This window comes from Bubalus bubalis, chromosome 5 (genome assembly GCF_019923935.1).
Source record: "Bubalus bubalis isolate 160015118507 breed Murrah chromosome 5, NDDB_SH_1, whole genome shotgun sequence".
In the NCBI taxonomy this organism is placed as follows: Eukaryota; Metazoa; Chordata; class Mammalia; order Artiodactyla; family Bovidae; genus Bubalus; species Bubalus bubalis.
Genome location: NC_059161.1, coordinates 41,981,375 through 42,008,439, shown reverse-complemented (window position 1 = coordinate 42,008,439; position 27,065 = coordinate 41,981,375). Strand labels below are relative to the sequence as shown.

Sequence of the window (27,065 nt, the reverse complement as noted above, 5' to 3'; positions counted from 1 at the left end):
AGAGTTGGACATGACTGAAGTGACTAGCATGCATGCATTATCAATTAATCTCAATTAGATGTAGATTGCTTTAAACCTTCTGTTGTACTTTTAAAATTTGTAGTATTACATAAATCATTCAATCAAATTTGAACTCTACTTTGAAGCAAGTTTTTAAATGTTCTTTTACTAGGGAACAAAGAATAGTCAAGAAAGTGGAGTTGAAATTGGAATTGACACAATTCAGTTTGGTGCTCCAGCTTCAAATGGGAATGAAAATGAAATTGTTCCTGTGCTTTCGGAAAAAACTACCGACAAAATATCTGAACCTAAAGAACAGCGGCAGAAGCAACCACGGGCAGGCCCTATCAAAGCCCAGAAGGTAAATACTGTTCGTGTTCCAGATATAATTGTATGAAAGCCACTAACGTATAAGGAGAATAGATAGGTTTTTTAATTGGATTTAATTTTCAGTGAAATGTCTTTGATCATGACATGTTTTTATCATAAACGTTGAATTTAGCTTCCAGATTTGAGTCCAGTTGAAAACAAAGAACATAAACCTGGTCCTATTGGAAAGGAACGTTCATTAAAAAATAGAAAAGTAAAAGATGCCCAACAGGTGGAGCCAGAAGGACAAGAGAAACCAAGTCCTGCTACAGTCAGAAGTACAGATCCTGTGACAACAAAGGAAACCAAAGCAGTTTCAGAAATGTCTACTGAAATAGGAACAATGATCTCAGTTTCATCCACAGAATATGGTACTAATGTGAAGGTAAGCAACAGGCAGTGATTACCAATTCAGTTGATGCAAGCCAGGTCTAACATGAATGGGGAAAACAGCAGCAATATACTTTTGTTTTTTTTTGGTTGAGGCATGTAATTCTGTAGCTTATGTGGGTTATCATTTCTACAGAGATTTTATTTCATGGTGTGCATATGTGATCTAAAATTCCTTACAGTAAATTATTTCTTTCTGTGGAAACTAACTCTTAATTCTGGACTACTGAGTAGTTTAAAGTGAAAAAATATTTACACAAGACTAGAATGCTTTTTCGGAGAAGGCAATGGCACACCACTCCAGTACTCTTGCCTGGAAAATCCCATGGACGGAGGAGTCTGGTAGGCTGCAGTCCATGGGGTCGCTAAGAGTCGGACACGACTGAGTGACTTCACTTTCACTTTTCACTTTCATGCATTGGAGAAGGAAATGGCAGCCCACTCCAGTGTTCTTGCCTGGAGAATCCCAGGGATGGGGGAGCCTGGTGGGCTGCCGTCTATGGGGTCGCACAGAGTCAGACACAACTGAAGCGACTTAGCAGCAGCAGCAGAATGCTTTTAAGTAAGTTTATAGACTTTGAAAGAATTGCTGCATATTTCTTTTTATTTTGTTAATGGAATTATAATGGACCCCCTCCTTATCTTGCACACTAATGAGATTCTGAGGTCAGGAAATAACATTAACTTAGTAACTCCGGGTACTAGGAAAAGGAAATGGCAACCCCCTCCAGTACTCTTGCCTGGAAAATTCCATGGATGGAGGAACCTGGTAGGTTACAGTCTATGGGGTCACAAAGAGTTGGACACAAATGAGCGACTTCACAAGCCAAAGTAACTCCAGTATAGCCAGTTTTCTTCCAGAGTTGGAACAAGTCTGTTTCATTGGTTGAGCACCAGAGGAATGACTGACTTGCATTTAGGGTCTACATTGAATGGAAAAATGCATGTCTTTAAAAATACTCATTAAGGCAAAATAACACTGAGTGACTTATGGGGACTGACACTTGTGGGAGTTTTCTATCTGCCATTTGGTGTTCACTCTGGAACATATGCTCACTGAAAAGAAAGGTGGATGGAACCTTTTATGTTACTTGAATATTCTTCTCTTTTTAATTGCCATGCAACTTAGTTCATGGAGGTGAAAAGCTCATGTGATCTGACTCTACCATGTTTAAAGGAGAGATTCATGATGATAAACACGGAGTTTATCCTAAAATCTAATTGTGACAGCTAAGATCCTGACATTCATTATCCATGTTTTATTTTGAAGAAAACAAAAAATCAGTAGTTGAAAGTAAGCTATAGATTTGAGTATAAGAACACACAGAGTTATTTTAGAAATCCACGGAAATAAATATTTGGTACTGTTGACAGCCTCCTATATTGCAGTATATATTTTAAATGTATAGGACTCTAGCAATGGTTGAAATGTGGTAGGTCCATGTTTGTTTTATCCCACTGTTGGTCTCTAAGATTTGAGTGTTAAGGTTTGGTATACTCTCCTGCTTTCTTCCAAAATAACTTTACAGCTGTTAGGCTGCCATTAGAAAGTGACTAACTCAATTTAAAACTTTTTTTTTTTTCCTCTCTTACAACTCCACAGGAGTCTGTAACAGACTATACTACACCTTCTTCCTCTCTGCCTAACACTGTGGCTACTAATAATGCAAAGATGGAGGATACTTTGGTTAATAATGTAAGTAATCAACTGGAGATGTGGCAGGTTTGGATAGGAACCTGGCTATTGTTACCTAAGAGTTGGCAGTACGTTTGTATTTAGGAGCACTGTAATGTAATTAGAGGAAATAGTCAAAGCTGAGTTGTTGTTTTTCCCCTGAAAATCATCACTTTAATATCCAGGCTTGTGATGCTTAAGCTTGGTTTCATATGTACTAATCCTGTTAACCTGGTTTTGGTAAAAAAATTTTATTCTTAGTTTTCACATTCTACTGATTCAGCATTTAATTTTGTTGGTAATTTTGTTCTTAAATGACACCTTTTTATAATGTTGTGAAAGGTCGTTCACTTAAAACAAAAAGACAATTAGATTATTACTGAAGATTTATGTGTTTCTTTTTTAATTTGAAAAATGGTACTGGACATTAACGACTTCATTCCTCTTGTGAAGACTGAAGGGTTTATCTTCATAAACTCTTGAATACTCTATTAAAAGATGACAGTCAGTTATATAAATCTGGTTCTCGCCTCCCAAAGCAACCATATTATAATTTAAGAATCTGTTAAGTATTGGTACAGTCCAGTACTTTGCCTAGTTCACAGACTGACAGGTGAAAAATGAGTAAGCGGGGGAAAAAAAGCATTTAGAAGTTACATGTGTGGCTCTTGTTTTGTAGAGCAGATATGGTGGAAATTTGGTCATCTGCTCTCTTTTTTAAATATAGTCCTCGATAAACAAAGGCTTTTCTTTAAAAAATAAAAATAATAATAATAATCTTTACAAATACATTTAGAGAGCTCTTAAAAGGCTTCAATTCTATAACTTTAGAATAAAAACTCTCAATTATGTTTTATTACAATGTCTTTGCTATGTTTTCTGTTTTTGTCTTTAGTGTCAGGTATAGAGACTTTTAGGTGAAATGCATTAAGGATCATTTAATCCAACTTTTGTAGTCTGGCTGAAGGAAAAGGTATAGAAAGGAAGAAGTCACACATTTTGTCTTTGTGATAGGAGAGCACTTTTGGAGCTGATGAATGTAATTTGTCCAATTTCCTCGTCCCCTGACCTTTTGAGGAAAGGTTTATTTAACTTTCTGTAGGAAACAATGGAATACTAGGGAAGGGCAAAAAGGCTTGGTCAGTTTAATACCTAGTGTCACTATGTGGATTATCAAGTAATGATAACTGAAATTGAATCAGTAATGTTTCAGTAAGGTTTAATTATATTTGAATTGTGGTGTCTTTTCTCATTTTAAGAAAAATGTAGAATATGTTACCTTTTCCAGAGTATTATGATGCCTTCTGCCAAACTACCCGTTTCTAAAAATTTAATTTATAAAATATGAATATGGAAGGAAAGATCATTAATCTCAAAACCCTTAAAACTCATTAAATATCCTCATGAACGTTTTAATGGTTTCCATCTGATCTGCAGGGCTAATCAACATAGTGACTTGTATACAGAGGACTACTGAAGGGAAGATGCCCCGTCTTGTGTATAAGTAAATAGTCTGTGTTTGATATTTAGCAATGTATTCAGAATGTATTTGAAAACAAGCTCAGTTTGGGTCAGGGAGCATTTATAAAAAGTCATCAGTGTGAAATGATTTCACAGTGCTGCTTATTTGTGCCAAGTTTGGTGGTGATTCTGAGCTTAATATAGTGTTAAAAACAAATTTCCTATATGGAGAAGTTTTTAGGACTTTTTGAAATGTCCCTTTTTTATTCATTAGGCTAGGGGTTCCATTTTGTGCATAGAACTGTGGTCTTTTTAAAAATTAAACTGGGGAATTTCTTGACAGTCCAATGGTTGGGACTCTGCACTTCTAGAGTGCATGAGTTTAATCTCTGGTCAGGGAGCTAGGATTCCCACAAGCCACTTGGCGTGTCTAAAAAATAAAAATTAAACTGAAAGATGGCTTATTTCTCTTGTTGAGGCTTAGCACACTTTTTTTAAGGATCTTAACTGATTTATCAGTTGTAGTACCTAATAGTACAGTTGTTTTGAATCTTGAATGATTCAAATCAATTTAAATCTTGAAGATTTAAATGCAGGTGGTCTTTTTGATCATTATAGCGCAGCTGTTTTAAAGATTTATAAAATAATCTCCATTAGATTGCCCATAGTATCACAAAGTGATTATCTTAAACCCCTCCCCAGCATTTCATTTTATTTAAACAACTGACTGAACCATCAGAATCAGTCATGTAGTAGTACATAATAAAATCTTAAGATCCAGAGAATTAGAAGAAAAAAAAGATAAAGGTAGCAAGTTTCCAATATCTTCAAGTTTCTATTAAATAACAGTACTTATCACAGTTATGTATTGCTACCACAATTTGTTTAGTATAACAGTGGAGGTGATAATTATAGCCTTTGTTCCCAACATTACTTTTGTTCTTGAATCTAGTTATAAGTTAACTAGGTTGCTGTAGAGAGACTTTCTTAAATTTACCCTATCATGTTAAATGCTTCATATAGAACCGGTGGGTTCTGTAAATGATAGAAATTATATTCCCTAGAGCTTTGCTTTACAATGTATGGTCCAGGGACCAGCAGCATCAGCATTACCTGGGATCTGTTGAAAGGCAGGATTTTGTGACCTCCCCAGACTAAGTGAGTCTGAATCTGCGTTTCAACAAAAACCCCAAGTGTTTTGTATATACATTAAAATATAGGAGCATGGCCTTTAAGTTTATACCTTATATATGTGACAGATTCTTTTTCTGTCAGTGAAGTATAAATAAGCAGATAGTATTTCTTTTCAGAAGTTTGATCTAAGATGTCCAGAGTTATCAATTAGTGTAAATGCAGTGTAACTTCAGTCAAATATTCCTGTTGGTTCTAGTGAAAATAACCTTAGAATACATTAGCATTATATTTAATGGGGCTTTTGCAGCAGACTTAGTTAGATTGTGATATGTGTTGCCTACCTTTTCAGGTGCCCCTGCCTTTTGCAGCAGACTTAGTTAGATTGTGATATGTGTTGCCTACCTTTTCAGGTGCCCCTGCCTTTTGCAGCAGACTTAGTTAGATTGTGATATGTGTTGCCTACCTTTTCAGGTGCCCCTGCCTTTTGCAGCAGACTTAGTTAGATTGTGATATGTGTTGCCTACCTTTTCAGGTGCCCCTGCCCAGCACCCTCCCGCTCCCTAAGAGGGAGACTATGCAACAGAGCTCCAGCCTCACTTCAGTTCCTCCCACTACTTTCAGCCTCACCTTCAAGGTATGTACAACATCCATCTCTAAAGGTCCTTGATTGTTGCATGCAAGGGGACAGAAGTTAACACTCTCAGTGTTCTTACTAGTTTAGTGCAATAATCAGCAATACTAAGCTGAGGAAATGGAGTGATGTCAAATTACACCTTAAAATTTTATTAGTTTTTAACACCACATAGTAGTAGTTTGATATATCTTCGTATTTAAAATGAGGCCTATGCTTGTGAATTTTGTCTTAAAAATACAAGAGAACGTTTTATATTTGGTTTGTGTTGGGTTCCTCTTAGAGACTAATAGTTACTGGAAACATAAGTTGTGCAGAAAGCAAGTAACTTGGTGTTACATGTTTTGTTTTGTTTTGTTTTTTATCATAAGTACCAATAATGGTTAAGAATGCTAGTTTTCTGTCTTTCCTGTAAGTCATGTGTGAATGGAATGAATGCAAAGTGGTAGTTCTAAAGATGTAATTGATTAAAACAAGTAATTTTTTATTTGATTTTTGTTGGATAATTATTGAATAAGAGTCCAAAAGAGATTTTACACAGCACATGCTTTTTGTTGTCAAAAAGTTTAGGTTTATTTTTTTTTTAATCTCCTATTACACTTAAGATTTTGAACTGTGCTACGTGTTACTAATAGTCTTGTACAATAGAGTTATTTGAGACTATTTTATATCAGTTGTTCACCTCAAGAGTAGTCAGTGGTTAAAAAGAACAGATGTACAGATATGGAATTAAGTGAGGGTTATTTTTAGCTGCAATTTATTTATCTCTTTGGTGCTATGTGTTTATAGTTTTACAACCTGGGCCAGTATTTATCCTCTACTATAGCAGGACTTTGTCATGCTGCATTGGTTGCCAGTGAATCTTTTTGATGATGGTCAAGAGAGGAAGTAACTAAGTTGTTTTATAATGTGGTCAATGTTTGTTTCTAGACTCTTGGTGTTTGATTCTCTAGCCTCCTGACCACTTGTCCCCTTGACCCCCACAAACATCTCTTTTTTTTTTTTAATACCCCTAACTTCTTTTTAAGAAGCTGCCTAAATACAAGTTTGAGACAATAAAATTTTTACAAGACAACCACTTCTGCTTTGTGTCATCTCCATCTTTACCCAGTCCTTACTGTTTACTGCCAGTTCCTCCTACTCAAAGTCAAAGCTGTGGTTTTTCCAGTGGTCATGTATGGATGTGAGAGCTGGACTATAAAGAAAGCTGAGCACCGAAGAACTGATGCTTTTGAACTGTGATATTGAAGAAGACTCTTGAGAGTCCCTTGGACTGCAAGGAGATCCAACCAGTCCATCCTAAAGGAAATGAGTCCTGAATATTCATTGGAAGGACTCATGCTGAAGCTGAAACTCCAATACTTTGGCCAACTGACGTGAAGAACCGACTCACTGGAAAAGACCCTGATGCTGGGAAAGTTTTGAAGGCAGGAGGAGAAGGGGACAACAGAGGATGAGATGGTTGGATGGCATCACCGACGTGATGTACATGAATTTGAGTAGGCTCCCGGAGTTGGTGGTAGATAGGGAGGCCTGGCGTGCTGCAGTCCATGGAGTCGCTAAAAGTAGGACAACAACTGAGCCACTGAACTGAACTGAACCTCCTACTCAGCCTTTTTTGGTGTTTTTCCCCTTGAATGACTGTCTCAACCTGTGTTTCATACTTATATCTTACATTTGATTTCTCAAATAAGCAAATATAATATTATTAGTTATTCTTTAGGCTGGGTGTTGATTCTTCACATTGCCTTTCACTGCATGTTTTTAATACCCCCAAAAAATACAGTTGAATTAAACTAAACTTAAATTGTATTAGCTTAAGACTTTTTCTAGTTTCTTTATTTTTATTTTTTTAGTGTAATTTTATTTTATACTGAAATATAGTTGATGTACAGTGTTTTGTTAGTTTCAGATGTACAGTGAAGTGATTCAGTTCTACAGATGCATATATACATTATTTTTCAGGTATTTTTCCCTTATAGGTTATTACAGAATAGTGAGTAAAGTTCTCTGTGCTATACAGTAGGTCCTTGTTGATTATCTGTGTTTACTTTTTTTTTGTTAATGCCTCTCTTTATCTGAGAGATTTACACAGTATGGAAATCTCTATTAATATTATATGGGTATTACTGACAGTATATTTGTCAAAAGGAAAAATGAATATAGTTAAGAAATTATACTTTTTAGGTTCTTTGAATTTTTAAAATTAGAATCTAAATTTTCTTGCTGCTTAAGAAATGAAACTAAAGTATATGGCCTAAATATTATGTAAAATTGGTAAGCTATAATTTATTTCCAATACAACAAAACTGGATATAAAAGGCATTGTAGTCTTTAAAATTGCTAAGTAATAAGTCATAAAATCTCAATACTAGCAAATTGCATTTTGTTGGACTTCTTAAGTGATAGTGTGTGGGGCTTTTTTGCTTTTGTTTCTTACCCTCTTAAGACTTTTGTTTTAAAACACATTTGAAATCAGCAAGGTGACTGTGAGGAAAAGGAAAGAAGCAAACCTAAAAGTGTCTTATATTTTGAATTTGTAGTAGTGATATTAGCCATCAAGGTTAAATTGTATATAGTGTGTGTTTTAAGAGGGAAGTAGGGAGATACGTAATATTTCTAAAATTATTAAAGTTAAAATCAGGTTGAAATTTTTATAAAGTTGGCACTTCAGGGACCTACAAACTTCCCAACAGTGGTATTTTAAAATCTTATTTGTGAACAGTGTTCTCACGGGGCTTACCTGGTGGCTCAGGTGGTAAAGAATCTACCTGCAATATGGGAGACCCCAGGGTTCGATCCCTCGTTGAGAACGATCCCCTGGAGAAGGAAATGGCAACCCACTCCATTATTCTTGCCTGGAAAATCCCATGGACAGAGGAGCCTGGTGGGCTACAGTCTGTTTGGTTGCAAAGAGTTGGATACAACTAACACGTAGTACACATATACCCATATAAGTCACTGCTGCTGAATTTTGTAGATTATCTTGGAGTTTTCCTTTCCAGTCAATATTTTGACTAGTAGAACAAGAAACTTCAAAATTTCTTTATCTGTTCCTTTCCTGTTCAATGAGCCTCAGAATAGCTGAGGATCTACATCTTTGCTCTCCAATTCAGTATCTACACACCACGTGTAGTTACTAAGCACTTGAATGTGGTTAATCCAAGTTGAGGTGTGTGCTGTAAGTGTAAAAGGAAATAGATACTGGATTTGAAATGTTACTTTTTAAATTAAAACATCTCAATTTTTATATTGATTATAGGTTTTAATTATTATTGTAGATATATTGGGTTGAATGAAATATGTTACCAGAATTAGTTTTACCTCTTTATTTTTTAAAGTGTGGCTACTAGAAAATATAAAATTACATGTGGCTTACATTTATGTCTGTTGCTGCTACTGCTGCTGCTAAGTCGCTTCAGTCGTGTCCGACTCTGTGCGACCCCATAGATGGCCTCCCACCAGGCTCCCCATCCCTGGGATTCTCCAGGCAAGAACACTGGAGAGTGGGTTGCCGTTTCCTTCTCCAGTGCATGAAAGTGAAAATGAAGTCGCTCAGTCGTGTCCGACTCTTAGCGACCCCATGGACTGCAGCCTACCAGGCTCCTCCATCCATGGGATTTTCCAGGCAAGAGTACTGGAGTGGGGTGCCATTGCCTTCTCCATATGTCTGTTGAATAGCTCTAAATAGATCAAATAAGCCCCATTTCTACTTTTTAAGAAACTAAGACTACAGGTAAAATCAGCACCCACAAATACAAATGGTGGCAGTCAGAACCTGAAATGCTGAATAGGATCTGGACATGAAACAAGAAATACTACTACTGTACCCAAGCCTAAAGCCTGCTGGTTACATTGCCTTTAAAACACTGTGAACATAAAATAGCCAAACAGAAGATACATCTCACTTGCCATTCAAGAAATGTTGGCTTAAAGGCTTAAAAAGAAAGATTGGAGAGAATGGATATTTAATGGAGGACCTTTAATGTCTTGCTTACTAGAATCAGAGCCTTAAATCAGTCCGAAAGGACATGGTATTTCCGTTTCCTTATTCACTGGTAGGAATAGGGACTCCTACCAGTCCCAGTCATATTTAGATGATTAAAGCTGTCAGTATACTTCACTGACCTGCTTGCCAGAGCGTTCAACAAACTCTGTAGAGACAAAATTAAAACCCATTGCAATTTGAGTAAAGGAGTGGAGATAAAGGAGAAAATGAAAGGTTTAAAAGCCTTATGGTCCTAATCTGAAAGATTGTATTTGGAATACATTTATGTATATATATTTGTTTATATATGTGTATTAGTTCTGTGTTAGGATAATGATTTTTTTTTTTTTTTTTTTTTTTGGCTTTAAAAAATGTTCTTTTTGTTCCAGATGGAGTCTGCTCGCAAGGCATGGGAGAATTCTCCAAATGTGAGGGAAAAGGGATCCCCAGTAACTTCTACAGCACCTCCAATTGCAAGTGGGGTCAGCAGTAGTGCCAGTGGACCAAGCACTGCTAATTACAATTCGTTCTCAAGTGCATCAATGCCTCAGATTCCTGTTGCTTCAGTCACTCCCACAACTTCACTATCAGGTAGAAATCCTCATGTACCTTTTCTTTAACAATCTTAAATTATTTAAAATTTCTTTAAGATCTTTTCCTATTCTCTGCTCAAAAATATAATCATAAAAGATGTAAAATTATACATGAGATAATTATCAGCTCTTTTATAAACTTCTTACCAGTTTGCCTTCTTCCCCGTCTCTTTACCCTCTCCCAATTGTAGCTTGGTAAATATTTAATGATGGCTTACTAAAGTACTTCAATTGATCTTCTCTTCTTCCCACCCCAGTTGTCAATACAGATACCTAGAAGTAATTGGTGGGAAATTTCCTGTCTTGTTCCTCTAAACTTTTTTATAAATTTTACCTTTTGATTTTTATTATTTAACTCATACAGCTAATTAGACCCATTCAGAAATAACACAGAATCACAAAGCTTTTAAGTTTTCTGTGATCGATCTGTATCTAATTTGAAGGAGCTCTTGGCCTAAATCTATTGATTTGACATATTTTCTGGGGAAGAGTTACAGGGTAGAGACTTTCCAGTCTGTTATTTGAATAAATGATATCCATTGGCTTTGGTGTTTTGGGTTTTATGTTGTTTTTAAGGAGAGTCCATCAACACCCCAAGTTAGAAGATGTTTTTCTTAAATGTTTCACTAGTGTGTAATCCTTTATCTCATATGGCGCTTTATCATTCTTAAAGAACCAGAGATGCTTCTGAAATATTTGACTCTATGAAGGTACATCCTTTTACAATATGCATAACCATGTTTCTTCTGAAAATAGAAGTTTCATTTTAAGCTTTCCTAATACTGTCTGTATTTCCAAAACAGTGGGAAACTCCTTTTCCAATGCATGTAAAATGTATACAGCACAGAATTTACTTTCTCTGGCTAGTTTTCATTTAATGATTGCAGTAATGATTCTCAGTATTCCAGCTTTCTGTGCTAGTTTTAAGCACCAAAAGGACTAGACTTTGGGTTATACTATAGTTATTTGATATTATCTGGAATCAGACATGTGTATTAAGACAAACCCAAAGGTTCACATCAAAGACAGTATTCCAACTGTACTTCTTCCACCACCCGTTTGCAAGACATCTTCATTATATAAATATTAACAGCTTAGGCCCCAGACTGCTTGGGGATAGGGAGTGAGGCTGTAAAGGAACCAGGAGAGTGTGGTAGGAAGATAAGGAAATAAAGAGATTGAGAAGCTTCCTGCTTTTTTCTTTGGAACCCAACTACTTCCTTTCCTTGGAGTCTAGTTTCCCTATACTTCCCTCAACTAGGATAAGTTTTTAACTAGGACCTTCTTGCCTGGTCATCCATATGGAGGAATAGAGACCTCAATGTTGGTCCCCTCTTAGAACATCATTTGATGTCTGAAAATAATAATAACTACTACATCTGACTTTTGAATCAAATACCTGTATTGTTATTTACTGTAGTATTACTAATAGTTTGTCTTGTTTTTAAAGTATTACTAAATACAAGGAGAGAAAAGAATAGTCTTAAATTTGTATGTCTTTAAATTTGTCTTTCTAGGAGCAGTTTATATTAAATTTTTATATTACATTAATAATAATTATTCTTAAGGTATGGCACTTTTCTCTGTGTTTCTTATGTTTATGCCTAGCCTTTAATAGATGTTCAAATATTTATTTGATGTTCTAAAGCTCCTTAAGGTATTTTGCCACAAAGAGTAAAAAAACCTAACCTTAAGTTTCTGTGACATTTGGGGAGCAGTTGTGTTCTGTCAGGGCCCATTTATGTGCTTGTATTTATGTCTCACCATAAATGAATAAAGTTCTTGATTATCTGTCAGTAATGCCTCTCGGGAGCCACGTTAGGCATTACTGACAATTATCCTTTGTGATGATTGAAAACTACGTATTAGTTTGACATTAAGCTATGACAATGTTGTGGGTTCTCAGCCTCCTTGTTTTTTGAGTTTATATTCAAATTTTCTATTTATATTTCTCCAGATTTTGTAGTCCTATTTGCATCTGATAATTGTTTCTTCCTACTATAAGCCACTTCATATCCACTTTTGGTCTGAGATGCAGTATATAAGTACATAATAAGTACTTAACTCAGCATAAATATTAATTTTCCAGTTTCCAGTTGGTGCTTGAATTTACTTGAATTTGCTTGAATTTACTTAAATATACACTACACTTCTCTCATTTTATCCCTCTCCCCAATGTAGGAGCTGGTACATACACTACCTCTTCTTTGAGTACAAAATCTACAACCACATCAGACCCTCCTAATATCTGTAAAGTGAAACCCCAACAATTACAAACAAGCAGCCTGCCTTCTGCAAGTCATTTTTCACAGTTAAGCTGTATGCCTTCCCTTATTGCTCAGCAACAACAGAGTCCACAAGTCTATGTGTCTCAGTCTGCAGCAGGTAAGATTTTTAAGATTTGAATATAAGGAATTTAGAAAATGAAGATGTTTTAATGCTTCTGTGTTTTTCTCTTTCCCTTACCTTTTCAAGTTTGTGTTTTTTGATTTGCTTTGCAAATTTGTTTCCTCATAGAATTGAATACTGTCTCTCTTTGGTAAGTATTCAGGGGCTCCTGGCAATTGTTTCTTGCACTTATGTTACATAGATAGTAGATTAGTGTATTCACGGATTCAAAGTCTGCAGATTTAATCAGCTGTGGATTGAAAGCGTTTGAAAAAAGTAATCTAGAAATTTAAAGTATATGAAAGGATATGCTTGGGTTATATACAAACAATGTACCCAATTTTACATAAGAGACTTGAGCATTTGCAGATTTTGGTATCTGGGCCAGGGACAATGAGGGTGGTATCGTGGAACCAACCCTCTACAGAGAACCAAAGTTTGTTATCTGAAACCTGACAAATTGATGATAAAGTACGTGAGGGAAGAATAAACCTAAGAACAACAAAGAAAGAAATTTATATATTGGGAGGGGTAACATCCTACTAAATTCCACAGCATTCAGTTCAGGCGCTCAGTCGTGTCCAACTCTGTGACCCCATGGACTGCAGCACGCCAGGCCTCCCTGTCCACTAACTCCCGGAGTCCACTCAAACTCATGTCCATTGAGTCGGTGATGCCATCCAACCATCTCATCCTCTGTCATCCCCTTCTCCTCCTGCCCTCAATCTTTCCCAGCATCAGGGTCTTTTCAAATGAGTCAGCTCTTCTCATCAGGTGGCCAAAGTAGGAGTTTCAGCTTCAACATCAGTCCTTCCAGTGAACACCAAGAACTGATCTCCTTTAGGATGGACTGGTTGGAACTCCTTGCAGTCCAAGGGACTCTCAAGAGTCTTCTCCAGCACCACAGTTCAAAAGCGTCAATTCTTCGGCACTCAGCTTTCCTTATAGTCCAGCTCTCACATCCATACCTGACTACTGGAGAAACCATAGCCTTGACTAGACGGACGTTTGTTGGCAAAGTAATGTCTCTGCTTTTGAATATGCTGTCTATGTTGGTCATAAATTTTCTTCCAAGGAGCAAGCGTCTTTTCATGCGTCCTTTAATTTCATGGCTGCAATCACCATCTGCAGTGATTTTAGAGCCCCAAAAAATAAACTCAGCCACTGTTTCCACTGTTTCCCCATCTATTTGCTGTGAAGTGATGGGACCACGTGCCATGATCTTAGTTTTCTGAATGTTGAGCTTTAAGCCAACTTTTTCACTCTCTTTCACTTTCATCAAGAGGCTCTTAACTTTCTGCCATAAGGGTGGCGTCATCTGTGTATTGAAGTTATTGATATTTCTCCCAGCAATCTTGATTCCAGCTTGTGCTTCATCCAGCCCAGCCCTTCTTTCTCATGATGTAATCTACATATAAGTTAAATAAGCAGGGTGACAGTATACAGCCTTGACGTACTCCTTTTCCTATTTGGAACCAGTCTGTTGTTCCATGTCCAGTTCTAACTGTTGCTTCCTGACCTGCATACGGATTTCTCAAGGGGCAGGTCAGATGGTCGGGTATTCCCATCTCTTTCAGAATTTTCCACAGTTTATTGTGATCCACACAGTCAAAGGCTTTGACATAGTCAATAAAGTAGAAATAGATGTCTTTCTGGAATTCTCTTGCTTTTTCGATGATCCAGTGGATGTTGGCAGTTTGATCTCTGGTTCCTCTGCCTTTTCTAAATCCAGCTTGAACATCTGGAAGTTCATGGTTCACGTATTGCTGAAGCCTGGCTTGGAGAATTTTGAGTATTACTCTACTAGCATGAGAGATGAATGCAATTGTGCGGTAGTTTGAGCATTCTTTGGCATTGCCTTTCTTTGGGATTGGAATGAAAACTGACCTTTTCCAGTCCTGTGGCCGCTGCTGAGATTTCCAAATTTGCTGGCATATTGAGTGCAGCACTTCCACAGCATCATCTTTCAGGATTTGAAATAGCTCAACTGGAATTCCACCACCTCTTCTAGCTTTGTTTGTAGTGATGCTTCCTAAGGCCCACTTGACTTCACATTCCAGGTTGTCTGCCTCTAGGTGAGTGATCACAACATCATGGTTATCTGGGTCGTGAAGATCTTTTTTGTACAGTTCTTCTGTGTAATCTTGCCACTTCTTAATATCTTCTGCTTCTGTTAGGTCCATACCATTTCTGTCCTTTATTGAGCCCATCTTTGCATGAAATGTTCCCTTGGTATCTCTAATTTTATTGAAGAGATCTCTAGTCTTTCCCATTCTATTGTTTTCCTCTATTTCTTTGCCCTGATCACTGAGGAAGGCTTTCTTCTCTCTCCGTGCTATTCTTTAGAACTCTGCATTCAAATGGGTATATCTTTACTTTTCTCCTTTGCATTTTACTTCTCTTCTTTGCACAGCTATTTGTGAGGCCTCCTCAGACAACCATTTTGCTTTTTTACATTTCTTTTTCTTGGGGATGGTCTTGATCCCTGTCTCCTGTACAGTGTCACGAACCTCTGTCCATAGTTCATCAGACACTCTATCAGTTCTAGTCCCTTAAATCTATTTGTCACTTCCACTGTATAATCATAAGGAATTTGATTCAGGTCATACATGAATGGTCTAGTGGTTTTCTCTACTTTCTTCAATTTAAGTCTGAATTTGGCAGCAAGGAGTTCATGATCTGAGCCACAGTCAGCTCCTGGTCTTGTTTTTGCTGACTGTATAGAACTTCTCCAGCTTTGGCTGCAAAGTATATAATCAACTTGATTTCAGTGTTGGCCGTCTGGTGATGTCCATGTGTGGAGTCTTATTTTGTGTTGTTCGAAGAGGGTGTTTTCTTTTGGCAAAACTCTATTAGCCTTTGCCCTGCTTCTTTCTGTACTCCAAGACCAAGTTTGCCTGTTACTCCAAGTGTTTCTTGACTTCCTGCTTTTTCATTCCAGTCCCCTATAATGAAAAGGATATCTTTTTTTGGGTGTTAGTTCTAGAAGGTCTTGTAGGTCTTCATAGAACTGTTCAGTTTCTTCAGCCTTACTGGTCGGGGCATAAACTTGCATTACCGTGATATTGAATGATTTGCCTTAAAAACGAACACGTTAATCAGAGTTAAATTGTAAATAAATGATTGAAAAATATTCAAGCTCACTCATGATTTAAATTCCGAATAAAAGGACAGTGAGGCTATTTTTTGTCTTTCTATTTGGGAAATATTAGGACGATTGATAATACTTAGCATATTTAATACCCAGTATCTGTAAGGATCCATAGGAATTATTACTACGCTCTTAAAGCACATTGCTAGTGAGCATGTAAGTTGGCATAATTCTTTTAGAAAAGTATCTCAGAATGTTTTATGTGTTCATCATCACTCTCTGTGGTTTGAGGGCTTCTCATTGCAGTGGCTTCTTTTGTTGCAGAGCACAGGCTCTAGGCACTTGGGCTTAATAGTTGTGGCACACAGGCTTAGTTGCTCTGAAGCATGTGGGATCTTTCCAGACCAGGGATCAAACCCATTTCTCCTTCATTGGCTGGTGGTTTCTTTACCCCTGAGCCACTGGGGAAGCCAGTTTGGAGTCTTACCGTGTAGATAAGCCTACTTGGTAATCAGAGATATATGTATGAGGATGTTCATTCATTGCAGTACTCTTTATAATGATAATAAGAGCAATATGGAAAGTTCTCCCAAACATACTGTTATATTAAAACAACATAACACAAAGTAGTGAATATAAACATGGAGAAGAAATCTGATAAGAATCTATACCAAATTCTTTCAGTTATTAGGCTCTTAAAGCACATTGCTAGTGAGCATATAAATTGGCATAATTCTTTTGAAATATTTTGCCAAATTCTAGTTGGTTCAGTTCAGTCACTCAGTCATGTCCTACCCTTTGCAACCCCATGGACTGCAGCACACCAGGCTTCCCTGTCCATCACCAACTCCTGGAGCTTGCTCAAACTCATGTCCATTGAGTCAGTGATGCCATCCAACCATCTCATCCTCTGTCGTCCCCTTCTCCTGCCTTCAGTCTTTCCCAGCATCAGGGTCTTTTCCAGTGAGTAGGTTCTTTGCATCAGGTGGCCCAAGTATTGGAGTTTCAGCTTCAGCATGAGTCCTTCCAATGAATATTCAGGACTAGCTTCCTTGAGGATTGACTGGTTCAATCTCCTTGCAGTCCAAGGGACTCTAAAGAGTCTTCTCCAACACCACAGTTCAAAAGCATCAATTCTTAGGTGCCCAGCTTTCTTTATGATCCAACTCTCACATCCATACATGACTGAAAAAACCATAGCTTTGACTAGACAGACCTTTGTCAGCAAAGTAATGTCTCTGCTTTTTAATATGCATCTAGATTGGTCATAGCTTTTCTTCCAAGGAGCGTATAAATTGGCATAATTCTTTTGAAATATTTTGCTAAATTCTAATTGGTAGATTTAAAATTAGGGTGGATTTGCTGGTTCATTTTCAGTTTTTGTGGATTATATAAAATTTTGCTAGTTTATACCCCAGTGGCAGTATATGAAAGTGTTTTTTTCCTACCATCCACAAGTACGAGAGTGTCATTGTTTTAATTTGCATATACCTGTCAGGTAGAAATGTTACATCTTTTTCCTTTTGCATCTTTTCACATTTCTAGTTTTTCCTTAGCTATATGAATTTTCAGAAGGCTCACTTAATATGAAGTCTGCTTTAAAGTTTGGTTGGGGTTACTGTTTGGAAGATTCTGAAGGTGGAACACTCATTGGTTCTTATTTTTCCTGCTAATCTGTAGCTCAGATCCCAGCTTTCTACATGGACACAAGTCATCTATTCAATACCCAACATGCGCGACTGGCTCCACCATCCTTGGCTCAGCAACAAGGCTTCCAACCGGGTCTCTCTCAGGTAAATATCACAGGCTTCTTTCACCCTATCATGTTTATGGTGTAATAGTATTCGGGGGCTCAGTTTAGGACTAGTAATGGATTGAAAAGGAATTTTAGACGTTCACATTTTGTTTTGTTTTCAAAGGGAACTGATACGTAGCATTAATGTTTTGTTTCATGTCTCACATTTTTATTTTCCAAGTGTGTCGCTTGTGTATGTGGTGTTCACATACTGTTTTTACATTGCATTGCAGCCAACTTCAGTTCAGCAGATCCCAATCCCTATTTATGCCCCACTGCAAGGACAGCATCAGGCCCAGCTGAGTTTGGGTGCTGGGCCTGCTGTTTCCCAGGCTCAGGAACTATTCAGTTCTTCACTTCAGCCATACAGGTAAATGCTTTATAATTATGTTTGTGACGATGTTGGAAACAATGTAATTGCTGAACCTTCTTGCCATATCCTGTCTATTCCCTCCTTCCCCCCAAAAGCAAGATGACCTTCTTATAAACTGCATTATATAATTGTGTTGCATGTATGTCATGAACTTCAGCCTCTGGTAATTTCTGTCAGACTTTATTGAAAAAAGTGAAGCTTCAAAGCTTCTTGAAGAAGAAGCTAATAGCAGTCCCATAAAAATTAGAAATCACAGAGAAAAACTGCTTAAGGACCTAAAGGTGTAAGTGCCACCTCGCTGCTAACAACTGTAAATCAGACTTGCTCTGTGTAAGAGCTAAGGCACGGCAGATGATAGCAGTATGTAAGGAGGCAGAGGCCAGGATGGAATGTAATAAAAGCGAGAGAAGTGAAATGTCTGAAACAGAACAGAAGTAGTAGTGATGAGTGTGTTGTCGTATATGAGTATAGTATAGAAGAAACCATTCTTTTGAAGGATTCATCCTGTTATCTTTGCAGCTAAGCAAGTAATAAAACTGATCTTTATCCAACTTTATATATATTACTCAGCCCTTGACATACACTAATTTATTTGGTTTTCCCAAGACCAGATAAAGTAGATTAAGTCATCCCTGTTTGACATTTGAAGAGGTTGTGGGTTTTATTTTGTTTTTATCCTAATGTACAGTACAAATAAGTGGCAGATCCTGGATTTAACCCAGGTGTCTCTCATCTCCAACTTAATAAGACTGGCAGGGTGGCTGCTGCTAAGTCACTTCAGTCGTGTCCGACTCTTTGCGACCCCATAGACGGCAGCCCACCAGGCTCCCCCGTCCCTGGGATTCTCCAGGCAAGAACGCTGGAGTGGGTTGCCATTTCCTTCTCCAATGCAGGAAAGTGAAAATGAAAGGGAAGTCCACTCAGTCGTGTCCAACTCTTCGCGACCCCATGGACTACAGCCCACCAGGCTCCTCGGTCCATGGGATTTTCCAGGCAAGAGTACTGGAGTGGGGAGCCATTGCCTAAGGGTTGAATGATAGCAGTGATGATGGCATAACTCAGTCATCTTCATGGTACATCTGTCATCAGTACTCATGGTAATGGCTCTGAACCATCAAAAAGAAAAAGAAATTCCTTTCAGGACATTTAGTGTAAATTAGCTTGCAAAATTAGGCATTTCCTTTTGGAAATTTGCTTTTAAGTGATTCAGGTAGAATTTCCATACTTTATAGGTTAAAATTGGCATCGACTGACATAGCTCATTTCTACAGATCATGTTTCATTCCTAAAGAAGGTGGTCTCAGCCAGTCACACTTTCTCAAAGGAGCAGAATTATTGGTAAACTTAATAAATGGGGCTCTCACTTTTGTTTTTTATTAAAGATTTTTCAGTAGCATTGAGTACATCTGTATAATTAATACTAATTAATTAATTCTGATACTACTCTTGTCATTTAGTTTGGTTATTCCAAAAAATTCTCAGTACAAGTAAAATTATTACCCTAAATATAATTATAGGCAGTCTCTTTCATGTTGTTAAATTTGAGATTACATTGAAATTTGTAGTAAAACTTAAAAGTTGAGTAGAGGGACTTCCAGTGGTTAAGACTCTGCACTCAACAGCAACCAAAAAACCAAACTCCACAAATGTAAAAATCCAGAAAATATATATTTATTAAAAAAACTTTAGTAGATTTAGAAATAGCAAATAGATTAAATCTCAAAACCAACCTCCTTTTAATTGGCTATTTGAAACACTGTTGAAAAGTTTGCTACCTTTGAGCTATGTTAAACAGAGTTCAGTAATTAGTAATGTCTTCAGTAGTCATAGGAGATGGATTTGCAATGCACCGACATTCTGTATTTGTAACCCCCATTTTAACAATTGCCTTGAAAGATGAAATTTTTAAGTATATATATGTAATATGTAATGTGTGTGTGTGTATGTAAATGTCTATGTAATTGTGACAAATGGCTACCTGGAAGGCACCAGTTTCGACTTTGAAAGTAGTTGTTTGTATCCCTTCCACATCATTCTGCTGTTTCATGTTCTGAACCTAATTAGCGTAGTATTTATTAACAGGGAATCATTGGCATTAATTTCTGCCAAGATGGGGTAGTTTTAACTGTATACTGATGTTTTCACATTTTATGTTTGAAGCATTATAAGTAGATGTTGTAAAAATTAGTTGTGTCCCTAGAAAGGTGTTCCTGCTTAATGGGTTTTGTTCCTGCCTCCATCCCAGAAATAATAGGGCAGTCTGGGGTTAGATTTCAGCGTTCTATGTTTTTAAAAACCCTTCAAATATGCGATACAGTATTATTAACTATAGTCACCATGTTGTACATTACATCCCCTTTATAAGGGAGTCATATACCCTTTGACCGTAATACTGTTTTGCATATTTGAACATTGCTAAGAGAATAGATCTTAAAAAGTTTCTCATCACAAAAAAAAATGTGTAACTATGTGTCGTGACTAATGTTAACTAGACTGATTGTGGTGGTTATTTTGCATATGTATGAATACCGAATCATTACATTGTACACCTGAAACTAGTCTAATGTTATGAGTCCATTATGCTTCAATTAACAAAACAGAATTTTGAGGGTGCTCCTGTTGTTAACTGCTACTCTGCTTTATTCCATAGAGGTCTTAAAATATATGTACTACATGTTTATATATGTATACTATGTATATATTATCTGTAATGAAATACAGATAATAAAAATCAGAGCTGTTGGTTCTATAAATTCAAATAGACTGGTAATGCCAAAGAGAAAAACAACAGATTTGGTTCTGAGCTTACTAATGAACACAGGAAAATAGAATTATTCTCATTGTTAAAGAGAAGAAAATCTTAGCATTTTCTCAGCAAGAGTAATAATAAGCCTTTTCCCAGAAGTTTAACGTGCAGAGCTTTACTGTATATAGGGCTCAATAAGTTTTGAAACAAGTGCTTTAGACACTGTATTCTCTACCTCTTTAGTTATGCTAAGTAGAGTATTTGGTCATTTGAGATACTCATTCTTAAGAGTCCAGATTAAAACATGCCTTTCTCTTTAATACTTCTATAGATCTCAGCCAGCCTTTATGCAGAGCAGTCTGTCCCAGCCATCTATGGTCCTTTCTGGTACTGCCATCCACAACTTTCCAGCTGTCCAACACCAGGAACTTGCCAAAGCACAGTCAGGTCTTGCCTTCCAACAAACTTCAAATACTCAACCTATTCCCATATTGTATGAACATCAGCTGGGTCAGGCATCAGGACTAGGAGGTTCTCAACTGATCGATACACATCTTCTCCAGGTAAGGCAAGAGCTAGAATCACACACTGTTTTTGTATTCCTATTCAGCAAATTATTTAAGAAAGAGTTTTGAAAAAAAAAAAAAAATGTTAAAAGCCACAATGAAAAAACAAGATCTTCCTTTCTGTCTAATGCTAATCAGATTCTTTGAGATTACTTTGAAGTCGTAACCTTTGATACCTGAATTGGAAAGTATTTCAATCTTACTTCTTACAAAATATTTTCTAGGCTAGAGCGAATCTTACCCAGGCTTCAAATCTTTATTCTGGACAAGTACAACAGCCTGGTCAGACAAATTTTTATAACACTGCCCAGTCACCAAGTGCTCTCCAGCAGGTAAACTATGGCATGGTAAATTTCCTCAATTTTCTTTATTATTATTGTTGTTGCTGTTGCTTTTGTTGTTGTTGGGGCATTAAAATAGAACCAAGATGGGGAGATGGTCCAGTGGCCTCAGAGTTTTTTCCTGAGGAATTTAGGAATTCTCTGGGGTCCACTGGTAGTGGGACATGTTTCAGTCTTATACCACCCCTCTTCTCACCCTCACTTCCCATAAAATCAGTAATGCTCTTTACCTCTTTTTAAAGGGGACTTCTTTTTATTTATTTATTAATAAATACTTATTTTGTATCAGTTGTGGCACACCAGGTCTTTTTTGTGGCATACAAGATCTGTAGTTTGGCATGTAAGATCTAGTTCCCTGACCAGGTGTCAAACCTAGGCCCCCTGCATTGGGAGCGTGGAGTCTTAGCCACTGGTTCACCAGAGAAGTCCCTAAAATGGATTTTTATATAATCAATTATTTTAACAAAAGATTCCACAAGTCTAAAGATTTGAAAACCATTGTCCAGTACATGCAGTTACATGTAAGTGTGATAAATGTTTTACCCATCCATGCTAGAGGTGAAGGAAGACCCTGAAGACCACCCACACTGGTTAATATAATACATAGTACTGTGTAGCAGAGTATGATAGACTAAAAATAACAAAAACATTTCTTAAGTATATGAATGTAATAATAATTTTCAGTGAAATGTATATGTTTATGAAACTGCCTTCTGACAATCTCATAAATCAGCTTACTCTTTAAAAAGTTGATGGAGGGCTGGAGGAGAGAGGCAAGCCGTTAGTCATCTGCTCATAGCTATTTTTGGTGGATATTTTAAGGGGTGAAAATTAAGAAAATATCACCGTATTGACATTCAAATTAAATACTATTTGTATGACACCAGAAAGATTTTTTTTTGGTCAAAGCTCATTTTGACCACACCTTTAAAATAATATAAAAAATATCTATTGTAAAAATGAAAGTTGTAACTACTTTCTTAAAGTGTATGTTCATGATTTTATTGTATTCTGGGGTTATTAAGACATACTGTGGATTCAAAGACAGTCATAATTATTTCATACAGTTTCTCTACTGCTAATCTGTTTTATTGTTGCACATTTAATAAAAGAATGGAGGTAGTCACTAATCAAGATATTTACATGTGAAATATATTAATAGATTGAAGTATTCTGTTTAAAATCTTACTCAGAAGTATTTGAAGAGTCATGTATATAGTTACAGGGATATACGTACAACAGATTAAACAAATTGCTGCAGTTTCTGTTTGCTTATTTTCTAGGTTACAGTACCTTTACCAGCATCCCAGCTTTCTTTGCCTAATTTTGGATCTACAGGGCAGCCTTTAATTGCTCTGCCTCAGACTCTTCAGCCCCCATTACAGCATACTGCCCCACAAGCACAGGCCCAGAGCATGAGTCGTACTGCACAAGTAAGCCAGCCTTTCAGGGGATTGATCCCTGCTGGAACACAGCATAGCATGATCGCAACCACAGGAAAAGTAAGTGAAGAGAAATGTATGCAGTTTTTTTGAGAACTTAAGGCCATGAGTTTAGATTTATGTATCTGTATAGTCTATAAGAATCAAGCTTCTTCCATTCCCCAAAAAATGTCAGGTTCAGTATACTTATTTTTTAATCCACTCACTGTTAATGTGTTTAGGCCCTCTGTCTTTACCTTATAACAAAGAAATCATAAAATCTTGTTCTAAGGTTCTTTGCTGTATGCCAGATGAAATTATAGATAAAATACTAAACACAGCACTTTAATTTATGGAATTGCAAAAATGTTAAGTTTACTTTATGCTCTTCCTCAGATGTCTGAAATGGAACTAAAAGCCTTTGGAAGTGGCATTGATATAAAACCAGGCACTCCTCCAATCAGTGGCAGAAGCACCACACCAACATCTAGTCCTTTCCGGTAAAATGGGCATTTAAATTTGCTTATAGAGTTTCCAAATAGCTGAGTAGCATGTTTCTGTTAGATACTTAATATGTCACTTTTCCTATAATAAGCATAAGACATTCTCATAGTTTTACCCACAGTGTTAAGCTGTTATTTAAGCTTAATTATAATAAGGAATGTATTTGTTATACTGTTTTAAGGGGGAAAAAAATTTAACCCTGGGAAAATCAAGCTAGTATGTTTTCTCAGATCTGCACTTCCATTCCCAGCATAATGTTTGGTATCTCCAGTAAATTTTCATCAACTACCAAGTATGATGAATCTACCAAAAGCCATGTCTCTAAAAACTAACAGCATTACTTACGTGGCACTACTGTTACTGACCAGTGATGGCTTCTCTCCAAGGGCTACTTCCACAAGTCCGAACAGCCAGTCCAGCAAAATGAACAGCATTGTCTATCAGAAGCAGTTCCAGTCAGCCCCTGCCACTGTGAGAATGACACAACCATTTCCTACACAGTTTGCACCCCAGGTGGGCAGATATAAATGAGAAATGAGTATTACTTACTTGCAAGTGATTGCTAATCTGGCTAATTCTCTGATTTTATAATCCTGCCATATTATAACCAATTTAGAAATAGCTTTTAGTAAATTATGACATTCAAATATATTCTGTACAATTTTTAGCTAGACACAAGTAGTAACCATATAGTTCTAAAGCAGACAACTGAAATATAGTCAAAAGATTCCCCACACAGCTCTAAAAATTTATTTCAGTCCCAAACCTTTTATCTTTTGAAGAAGCTGACTTTTCAGAGAAGGGTCCCAGTGCTTAACATTTTCTAGTTTTAAAGTTGGGGAGGGGGGTTTGGTTTTTGCTTTCTAAAGGTAACTATATGCAATTGATAGAGAAATTCTAAAAGACATTCTAATATATGTGTAAACATGTTGGCTTCTCTTCCCTTCGCTAATTATATGGAAGGACTAACTAAACTTGATAAGAACTCTCATATATTTGTTGATTAGTACTATTTTCATTTATCTTCAGATTATATTTGGTATATGTGCCTTTTCTGCAGTTATATCTTTTTAAAAAGATAGCCTATTTAATAGCTTTTCTATTTCCCCTTCAGAATTTGTAGCTGAAATGCTAGAACCAACTGAAGTGCCATAGCATGCTTTGCCTAATTTTTGTCAGATTCTCCAAGCATGGAGAATGTTTCTTCTTGGTCCCGTAATAGAATGGCACAAACCCATACACTTCCTTTCACTGGCAGAATGGGCACAGATTTACTCTGGTATAAGCCAACCTAGTCTAGTTGGCAATTTTTTTTTTTAACAGTTCAATGTTGTATGTTTTGTTTTTTTCACTCAGATTCTCTCTCAACCTAACCTGGTCCCTCCATTGGTAAGAGCCCCACATACTAACACCTTCCCAGCGCCTGTTCAGAGGCCACCAATGGCACTGGCCAGTCAGATGCCTCCTCCGCTGACCACAGGCCTCATGAGCCATGCTCGTTTGCCACATGTAGCCAGGGGTCCTTGTGGATCACTATCTGGAGTCAGAGGTAATCAGGCCCAGGCTGCGTTGAAGGCTGAACAAGACATGAAGGTTAGTACAGTGTTAACAGCCAACAGAGCACGAATCTGTCTCTGAACCATGTCTTACGATGCCTCTGGACCCGTAACTGCCTATCCAGGCATTCATTGTCTTAGCAGACTTGACAGACTAACTACTTTTGTTCATCACCACCTCCTTTTTTTAATTTAATTTTTTTTCTTCCTACTCCCTCCCCCCCACACACACACACACTTTTCTTTTTCTTTTTTATGTTTTTGTTTTTTGTTTGTTTCTTATTTTTGCAATTATAGTCAGCAAACAAGTTAACGTTTTAAGCTCTGTGGCCAAATGAATTGTTTGTAGAATAAATGTTTGAGATCTGAGTTTAGCTGCTATATTTTTTGGGAAGAGCAAATAAGTAATATGAATTATTACAGGCTTCCCCATTTTCTTTCTTTTTGGTTTTTCTTCCCTTCCCACCCCCACCCCCATCCCAAGATATAAATCATTGTTATGTGAAAACTCTGGAATGGGTAAGGCATGTTATCTTGATTTTTCTTCCTTCATGAGTCATCCAAGCATCCAAGTATAGTTTTCTTCTCAAACTGGTTTCATATCTTTTTTTTATTTTTTTTTTTTTTTTGCCTGCCGTTTGAGGCATCCGTATTCCACAACTGATTGTGTAGTTGTAGATGAAGAACTCAAAAAGCACTTTGGGATCCTTCATGATAAAAGGCACTGATAAACATGAGGTTTGCTAAACGCAGAAGGGTGCCTTGAGGAGTCTGTGTGGGGACAGTTCTTGCAGCATAAACTTAACCTGTCTGCCAGTACAGATAGCTGAATAATTTATTCCTGTTTCTATATTTACTTAGACTTGACTTTTAAAGTCTTAGTACTTCTGCCAATTTTGTCACTATATATATCAGGCAAGATGAGAACAAAAAAAAAAGCTTACCACTTTCAAATGGGAAATGTCCATAGTCACACTTTATTCTGAATTAGAAATATGTTTAGGACAATCCTGTTAGAAAATTCAGTTAATTCAGTAAAGTTTCTTTCTGGGTTGATATCCCTTGTTTGTGATCCTGAATAATCAAATTTAAAGATTGCCCTGAAGTGAAACACTTGTTGAATGTTATCTGCTCTTATTAAGGCTGCGTACCTAGGATTTCCATCCATTTGTAACTATTAAAAATACTATATGTGTAGAAATCTTTGGAAACAATTTGGCCTTGGTTTCCAGTTCTGTTGCCTCCTTGCCACTTGATTTTCCTACATCCGCATGTTGGAAATTACATTAGAGCTTAATAATGGGGTGGAAAAGGATACAGATGTCATGAAATTGCTTCAGATCTTTGAATAGTACAGGTTACCTGTAGAACATGAGAGCTTTTGTTATATGCCAGAGGTGTAGAAACTTTATTCTTAATTGTGTATGTTATGGTGGTATAATTTACAGATTGACGTAAGTATATTCTTTGGGGGCACAGCGTCAATAAAACTAGGAAATTATTTTACCAGCTCAGAATGTGGTAGGAGCTATCAGAACTTAGTGATCAAGTGAAGTTGTAGTTACTAATTTCTGATGCTCTTCCCCTGCAGAAGAGAGCTGTGGGAAGAGGACTCAGCCACAAGACATTTGGTCCTAGGTGTTGGTAATGCCACAATATAAGTGCTTCCTTTTCGTTTTATTGTAGACCACATATTGATAAATAGAAGTTTTAAGTATTACATTTATATGTTTTCAAATTTGCAAGCAGGCTCCCTAAATAAAATTTGATATCAATAAGTTTTTTACAGAAAAGATACAAACCAACAGCAATTTATATTTTATTGTTTTTTTACAAGGGCAAACTTTGGAAAGATGGTGGGAGGTGGTCCTATTCTTTTCAGTTTTTGTTTTATTTTGTTTTGTTTTGAATCACATGGAATGTTTTCAAAAATAGGAAGAAATCTATCCATTAAAAGCTGACAGATCAATGAGGTACTTTGGGGCCAAACCAACGTGGGGAAAACTGATTTGTGATTGGTAAAAAGATTTGAACTGAGATTGA

General features: G+C 36.9%; 1 protein-coding gene across 13 annotated transcripts in view; it reads left to right on the top strand.

The window, feature by feature from the left end:
- PRRC2C (proline rich coiled-coil 2C) overlaps nt 1–27,065 on the top strand; it is a 96,073-nt gene that overhangs the window by 67,028 nt on the left and 1,980 nt on the right. For 4 of the 13 annotated variants that reach the window (XM_044943023.2, XM_044943025.2, XM_044943022.2 and 1 more), the window contains exons 21-34: nt 173–361; nt 503–754; nt 2,363–2,455; nt 5,562–5,663; nt 10,038–10,239; nt 12,423–12,626; nt 17,401–17,513; nt 17,749–17,885; nt 20,966–21,197; nt 21,425–21,547; nt 22,825–23,043; nt 23,359–23,462; nt 23,853–23,979; nt 24,823–25,059. In XM_044943023.2, coding sequence (XP_044798958.1) covers nt 173–361; nt 503–754; nt 2,363–2,455; nt 5,562–5,663; nt 10,038–10,239; nt 12,423–12,626; nt 17,401–17,513; nt 17,749–17,885; nt 20,966–21,197; nt 21,425–21,547; nt 22,825–23,043; nt 23,359–23,462; nt 23,853–23,979; nt 24,823–25,059 — 2,334 coding nt within the window. Of the gene's footprint in view, nt 1–172; nt 362–502; nt 755–2,362; nt 2,456–5,561; nt 5,664–10,037; nt 10,240–12,422; nt 12,627–17,400; nt 17,514–17,748; nt 17,886–20,965; nt 21,198–21,424; nt 21,548–22,824; nt 23,044–23,358; nt 23,463–23,852; nt 23,980–24,822; nt 25,060–26,613; nt 26,667–27,065 lie in introns of all 13 variants that reach the window. The other 9 variants (XM_044943026.2, XM_044943024.2, XM_044943031.2 and 6 more) reach the window with 7 other exon arrangements.